This window comes from Neltuma alba, unplaced genomic scaffold, assembly GCF_004799145.2.
Source record: "Neltuma alba isolate B1F8T4 unplaced genomic scaffold, ASM479914v2 tig00002889_pilon, whole genome shotgun sequence".
NCBI lineage: Eukaryota > Viridiplantae > Streptophyta > Magnoliopsida > Fabales > Fabaceae > Neltuma > Neltuma alba.
In genome coordinates this window covers 1-7,664 of record NW_021633059.1, presented here as the reverse complement: position 1 = coordinate 7,664, position 7,664 = coordinate 1, and the positions used below count along the sequence as shown (strand labels likewise).

Here is a 7,664-nt window from a genome sequence, read left to right as displayed (position 1 = left end):
TTTCCTTGTATTTTTTCTCTCTTTTACTATCCCCAAATTCTACATAGAAAAATTAGTTAAAAATCCTTATTTAAAAATTTAATTTTAAATTTGAATGAGTGTAATTATGACATGTGAGTGAGTGTAACTTTTCTTCTGCTATGATTCATGAGTGTAATTTTTCTTTTGTTTTGAGTATATATCATCAATGATGTACAACAATCGTCAATACAAAAGTCATTTGTACATAGCACAAGATGTGTTGCACATAACAGAAGAAAAGTTACACTTACTTATTATAGTTGCACTCACTCAAATTTGGGTCTTTTTAGCCAATTAAATTTTAAAGAGGGATTTTTTTACCAAATTTTCCTTCTACATATGGCAATATGTAGGAATCATTTTTTTTTAACATCAATTTAAAAAATTTTAGTTTTTAAAATTATTTAAAAATTTAAATTACAATTCGTAATCCCCCTACCCCGTCTTTGATATTTAGTTCATAAAAATATGCTATAGATTGAAAATAGGAAAAATGACAAATAAAGACCCCCCAATATGTGAAATTGTAATTTGGGATCTTCAATTTGAAAAATAGCAAATAAAGACATGGTCTCATATTGCAAATATGAAATTTGGGTGAAATGTCTGAAATGCCCCTCAGCCAAATGACAAGTTGATTGTGGAAAATGACAAGTTCACTTTAGCAAATGACAACTTAATAGACCAAATCACAACTTGGAAGAGGGTATCCAAATGACAAGTTGACTATAGGAAATAACAAGTTTACTTTAACGAATGAAATTTCAGTAGATCAAATCACAATTTGGTTGAAGGTTATTTCAAACGTTTCACTAAGATTTCATATTTGCAATGTGGGATAGGGTCTTTATTTGCTATTTTTTAAATTGAGGGTCACAAATCACAATTTCACATATTAGGAAGTCTTTATTACAATTTTCCTTGAAAATAACCTATAATGCACAATACGACATGATTAGCATTCATAGATATGCATTTGGCCTTGTCTTTTTGGTTCATTTTTACCTTCACTATGTACGAAAACGTGTGATCTAAATTCTCTTATATATAGTAAGCAAGATCTTTTTTATCAGGTGAATAGTTTTCAATATAAATAATTAAAAGATGTATTTTAGAGAAATTAATACATATCTTTAAATCAGTTATAAGCTATTACATTTTAGGACCCAAGGGACAATATATACCAATTCATCGGAGGAAACTTATTAATAAAGTACTACCTCTAGTCCTAAATATAAGAGCTAGTTGACTAATTTGAGTAGATTAAGTAAACAAGTTAAGTTAGTTATTTGTAATAAAATAGATGTTGTCTTTCTTAAAATATTTTTACTAATCAAGTTTGTTGTTAGAACTATCATTATTAGAAAAACTATCTTGAAAATAAATAAATAAATATGAGAGACAAAATGGATTGAGATTTTATATTTAAGACTAATACAAAAGTCAAATGAGATCTTATATTATACGTGAAAGGCACAACTCATACTTGCATTAGAGAAGGGCTGATTTTGATAGGCGGTGTTATTATTAATATTGCTTTTAATATTAATTACTACATTACCAGCAGCTGAAGAGAGAGAAGAATAATAATCACCTAAGATCTTGTATTAGATATAGTCAACTCTAGGATAACTTTTTCTATTATTTTTATTATTCAATTTTTCTTACTATTTATAGTTTGATTCCTCATTTTTAAATAATTGAAGGAGAATTTCATGTGGGACAACACTGTAGCTGCACATTCAAGCCCCAAACGTCTATTGCAGTAATTCCACGCAGATTTAAACATTTATTATTATCAAATTTCTATTTTGACAAGTACAATTTTGGATAGAATAACATGTGCACCCTATTATATTTATGATCAAACGTACAAGGTCAAAACCATAAAAGAATTGTAAAAGTATAATGGATTATTGATGAGACGTGACAAAATGATTTTAATTTTAAAATATTCATATGTCGTACGAGACATTTAAATTTTAAAAATATTTATAAAAATTATAGGAAGGCAAATTATTAACAATTTATTGATAATAGTGTAGTTTATTTTGGATTCATGAAAATATACAAACTCCACTCTAATTTTTTGTAGGCAAAGTTAGTATTCGTCTAAGAGTGTGCATGTAAAATTATAGGGATTTGTTTAAAATGCTTTTAATTTTTATTTTTCGTATTTTCATTAACATCATGGTTATTTTTAAGTTGATAATTGAAAAGTATTTTATTTTTTCAATGAATAAAAAGTTTAGCTAAGTTGATGTCCTGAACGCTTATTAGGGTTAGAATGTCTCTAAGCTTTGAGGCGAGCAATTACAAAAGTGCTTATAGAGATCATCTATCAACAAGATCTTTACATCGACAGCGGAATTTGAATCTACAACATTATGAATTATGAGCTAACTCCTTACCAATTGGACCAAATCTTGCTGGGAAAAAGTAGTTTGTAAAGATATGTGGAAGTGTGCATTCAGCATGGCTAGATCCCACTCTCAGTGAAGTTCAACCCTCATATATATTAACAAGAAATTAGTGAGAAGTGTATGTGTGAGTGTAAATAAGCAACATTTCACCATTGCATTAGGTGGTTTTTCACGTTTGATTTTCATAAGAAAATAAAACACTCATCGTTATTATTATTGTTAAATGGTTTATATTAATGATTAACATGAAGCTCATGTTTTCAGATGAGCATTCTATTCAATTTCTTGTCCATCAACGAATTGACATAAAACGTAACTTGAAAGAAACAAAACTCATATTTCGTGATGACGGTCCAAGAAAAACTGCAATATCAAGTCTTGTTAAATCTCAGTACAATATAAGTAGACCACTGAAGCAGCTAGCTAGTAGGTCACCGATATATTACAGTCATTATTCATCTTTCTCTTATGCAAAAGAAGGTTAGGGACCAAACTCTTCTGCAATTTATAGCGACCCAGTAAGACTTGAGACTACATATACATATACATATATATATATATTTATATATATGGACATAAAATTTCCATATTATTTAGTATCTCAACCCATGGAATAAGAAGGGGTGGGCAAATTGATTACTGTTGTCTTTACTTTGGTCATCATGTTTATGCTGTTGGTAATGCCTTGGGATCCAATTCCACTGTCCTTGATACCCTGTCATGTAAATGTAAAGCATTTGTTATATTTCACTTTGGTTTGGTTCAGAATCAGTTTGCCTCTATATGGTTTAAATGAGCTGTTCAGTTTATCTCCATATAAGACTAAACTTGGGTGTAAATCTATCTAGATTTTAAGGGAAAAATAAAGTAAAATGTTGTAAAATCAACACAGGAATTTGAGTATTTTCATTGAGACACTTGTTAGGGTTAAGCAAGCAATTTCAATTTTCAATTTAGTTCTCTAAGTGACGCAAACTCTAAGATACAAGTGAAGTGTGATAGTATTTTTCTTTGGTTTTTGAGTTCTATGACTATTTGTGTTGTAATCAAGTGCAAATGGTATTGAATGACATGCTCCAAACAATAGGAAAGCAAACCGAGATGTAATTTATCCAATAATGTTGGGGAAATAATTGGGTTCACCTGGAAGGGAAAATGATCAGGTCCACGAGCTGGGGCAGAGTTTATCTGAACTGTTCCCGTCTCCATTGCATCACTGATCAAAATTGCTTTGTTCACATCCTTTGTGAACACACAACCCTGCACAAGTGTAACAATTCGATGCAAATTACGTTCACCCCCAACAAGACAAATATATTATAAACCATTGACCTGTTTGAAAAGTTACAGATAAAATGCTCAAGTATATTATACCTGAAGTCCAAAATTGCTAGCATTGCAATGGTGAATTCCTTCTTCAACAGAATTGATCCTAATAACTGGCAACACTGGTCCAAATGGCTCCTCCCAAGCTATTCTCATATCCTGCCTCACATTGTCCAGCAACAAAGGCCAAATCAGGTTCCCTTCTCTTCTGTATTCCTGGCAAAAGGTTGCTCCTTTCTGCTGAGCATCCATAACTAGACCTTCAATGAAATTGGCTGACGATTCTGACACAACTGGAGTGATGTCACAGTCATTCTCAGGTGGCCCAACGGTCAGTTTTGCGACTCTTGCCTTCACTTTCTCTACCAGAGCATCGGCAATGGATTCCATCACTAGGACAACCTTAACAGCAGTGCACCTCTGACCACTTTTACGAGTAAAATGAAAGAAACAGTTTAGTGGCCTTTACAAAATGAAGTATCTCTAGAATGTTCTTTTTTCCCCCGAAGAAATTGAGTACGTCTAGGTTAAAACGAGCATGTTATCACAAGAAAAACATATGCTTCTGGACTGGAAGATGTACCTAGGTCCTGTTATTCATAAACCTAACAACACAATGTTTGTCTCAAGTTATGCAATACTGTGAAATTTTTAGCAATTCATTATAAGCCAATCCTTGTATAGTTTTTCCCATGAGGATGGGGAAGTACACTGAAAGAAGGGTTGTACTAGATATCGAAAACTATCTTGCTTGTTTTAAGTGCTACTTTAGACGTGCCATTTACCTGTAAGAAAAGCCTCCCTTTATAATATTTGCAGCCACCAAATCCAGATCGGCATCTTCAAGCACAATGCAGGCATCTTTTCCTCCCAACTCCATTTGCAGAGGAATCATGCCTGCTTTCTTTGAAATTGAAATCCCAGTATCTCCTCCAGTGAAGCTGACAACATATGAATTAAAAGCCAGCATTAGCTACATTAATTACATACAAGAAATAAATGACTGAAGTATCATAATGGTAGCATACAAGGAGGAACAAGTTGTCACCTTATACAGTTAACTCCTGGATGCATAGTAAGGAAGTCACCAATCTCAGATCCTTTGCCAGTAACACAACTGATTAGGCCTTTGGGGAAACCAGCCAAGTGAAAGCAATGCACCATATGTAGTGCAGAAACAGCTCCCTGAATAACAAAACACAGGATCATTAGATATTGAATTTCAGAAGAAAGAGGCAGAAATGAGGGGATGAAAATGCATCAATGCAATTTGAGCCGAAGCCTTTCTAACTTCTCTGGCGGGAACCATTTGTATTCATACAGTGGTGATGATTCGGATATGAAATTACAAATACTTTTGATAAGCTTGGCTATTGTAGTTTGCTAAACAAATGGTTCAAGTTGTGCCTCCAACTGCTATGCACACCGTATTTGACAGTAGATAAATATGCATTTGTTGCTGCTTTAAGGAGTTTCAGAATGAAGAACCTGAGTTATATATACCTGAGTTGGAGGCTTCAGCACAATGGAGTTTCCAGCAATCAGCGCAGGAGCAATTTTTGACACAGCAAGGTTGACAGGGTAGTTAAATGGTGGAATGGCTAAAACCACTCCCAATGGAATCTGAAAATCAAATGGAACTTTCTTAGACCATATGATACACTGAGCTAAAGAAGGAAAATAGCAAATGGCAACCAAATGTAGCAATGTGTCTTCTTTACAATATTATGAAGTAATGAAATGTGGTACAAAGGTTATAGCATTAATAGTATTCTAGGAGTTCGATTATGTGACTGACTGTGAAGCCATCCATTATGATGTCATGTTAAATTCATGATGGGTTCAGAATTTTTAGAGGCCGAGAGTTTGGGCCATTAGAGGTCAGCTCTGCATAGAGTCACCCTTGACGGCATACTATCTTTGTCCAAGGACCCTTTTATGAAATCAGAACATTCTGTCCTAACCAGGAACTCTATACGCTTCTCAAAACATTATGAAATAGGATGTAATGCGCTCCTTTTTTTCTTGGATCTAAAAATTTTTGATAAGAAAAATTCTGATATAGCCAACAGAGAAAAGCATAAATGTCAAAGATCGGGGTTTTTGACATTATAAAAGGCGAAGCTCCTTGGGCCTTGCGGTTTACCATTCAGCTTTTTGTATAAATAATTCCATCAAATGGTTTGATCAAACCTGATCTTCTATTCCACAAGAGGATTTTTAGTGATGTGGTACTAAGCCGGTGCCACAAGGTTGTGAAGTATACATATAAAATAAAGAATACGTGTTAAAACTTTACCTTGGATGTCAGACAGTATTTTGTCCTTTCATTTCCAGGAAAACTATCTGATACCAAGAACTTTCCTTCTCCCAGAATCCTTACACCTTCTTCAGCACAGTATGAGACCAGATCCCTGATCTTACCACCTTCATGGACAAATTATACATTAGTTACCATTATGTTTAATTTCTTAGTCCTAAGCAATAATAGACTTTCCGATTGCAGAATGCGTACCTCAGTAACCGCATCTTTGGCTGGCTTTGCTATTTCTTTCACCAGGCACTCTGCTATTGAAGCCCTGTGCTCCTTGAGGATAGCAGCTGCCTTGTGGAGGAGTTCAGCTCGTTTCCACAGCGGGGTCTTCGCCCATGACTTCTGAGCAGATTTTGCCAAGTCCATGACTTTATTGACCTCTTCTTGTGTGCAGGCTAGATTCATATCATAGTGGGGAAAAAAGAAAATTTTATCACCACGGGTCATAGTATAACTAGTAATGAATCTCATCTAAAACAGCTTTCACTTTTGAATTTTGGTAGTTCTTCACAATCACATGCTGTGAAAAACCTTCATGACGAAGAGTCACATCTGATTTATGTTGCCTCTCATCTCTTAATCAACATAAACTTCCAGCACAAGATTTCGAAGGCATAAAGGAATTTCTGTACCGAACATGATAAAACTTGTAGTAAATATATTTAGCAATTCAGTTAACAGCTTAGACTGGTTAAGTTGAAATGACTCTTTGGCACTTACAAGGCATCTCTGCTCTGCTGCTGTTACTTATAATACAAAATTAGGAGCTTCTGCTTTCACTCGAGATCATTTACAGAAAACTAGAAGAGAGATTTATCATAATTACAACTATAGTTTTTGCTAGCTGGTATCTTTCAGATCACAGAGTCATTTCATCAAACCATTTGGGAAACAAAAACGGGAGGATCTGCAAGCATGCAAGCTTTCACGCACACAGTGGCACTAATTTACTTGCGCAAGTGGCAGACTACGCAAACATGCACTGACATTCCAAGATTAAGAAAAAGAAAAAAAAATTGAGCTGAATTCGAGACTTGAAATGCAAGACTGAGCTAGAAATTAAGCAAAGAAAGAAGCTAACATCCTCAACGCAAATAAATTACCCCTGAACTTTGTACTGAGTCTTTCTGGTAGTGGGATTGATGATGGAAACACTTTTAGAAGAAGAGGACTTCTTCCATTGGCCATCAGAGTAGTACTTGTACATATCTCCATCTAAAATCTCAGCGAACACTCCAGTTCCAGCCATTGTAGAGAGAAATCGAAGGAAGTCTCGTTGGTACAGAAGGATCGATGAGAGGGAGGAAGGTGAAGAAGGTCTAGAGGAGTGGTGTTTCGTGAGGGAGTGAGTGAGGAAGAACAGAAGCATTTGGGTATTTATAGGGAGGGAAGATGAACCACGCATTGATGAGAAGGGTGAAATACGTGAGGTTGATTAGGTGGCTCAGAGCTTGACACCTGTGTGGACGATGGACCCCTACACGACTGCGCCATGCTGTGACGTTTCCCTCCCAAAATTCTGTTGCCTCACAAAAACTACCATCTTATCACCATAATGACTAATTAATCATAAATTTTAT

At 34.7% G+C, this 7,664-nt stretch overlaps 1 protein-coding gene across 1 annotated transcript; it reads right to left on the bottom strand.

Moving 5' to 3' along the window:
• Positions 1–2,761: 2,761 nt before the first annotated feature.
• Positions 2,762–7,422, bottom strand: LOC114739702 (NADP-dependent glyceraldehyde-3-phosphate dehydrogenase-like). The gene is made up of 9 exons (XM_028927779.1): positions 7,191–7,422; positions 6,286–6,481; positions 6,070–6,189; positions 5,274–5,393; positions 4,819–4,955; positions 4,556–4,711; positions 3,819–4,197; positions 3,588–3,704; positions 2,762–3,159 (listed from the first exon to the last, which is right to left on the bottom strand). The coding sequence occupies exons 1-9, from the start codon at positions 7,331–7,333 to the stop codon at positions 3,046–3,048; spliced, it is 1,482 nt and encodes a 493-aa protein (XP_028783612.1). The 5' UTR covers positions 7,334–7,422; the 3' UTR covers positions 2,762–3,045.
• Positions 7,423–7,664: the final 242 nt, after the last annotated feature.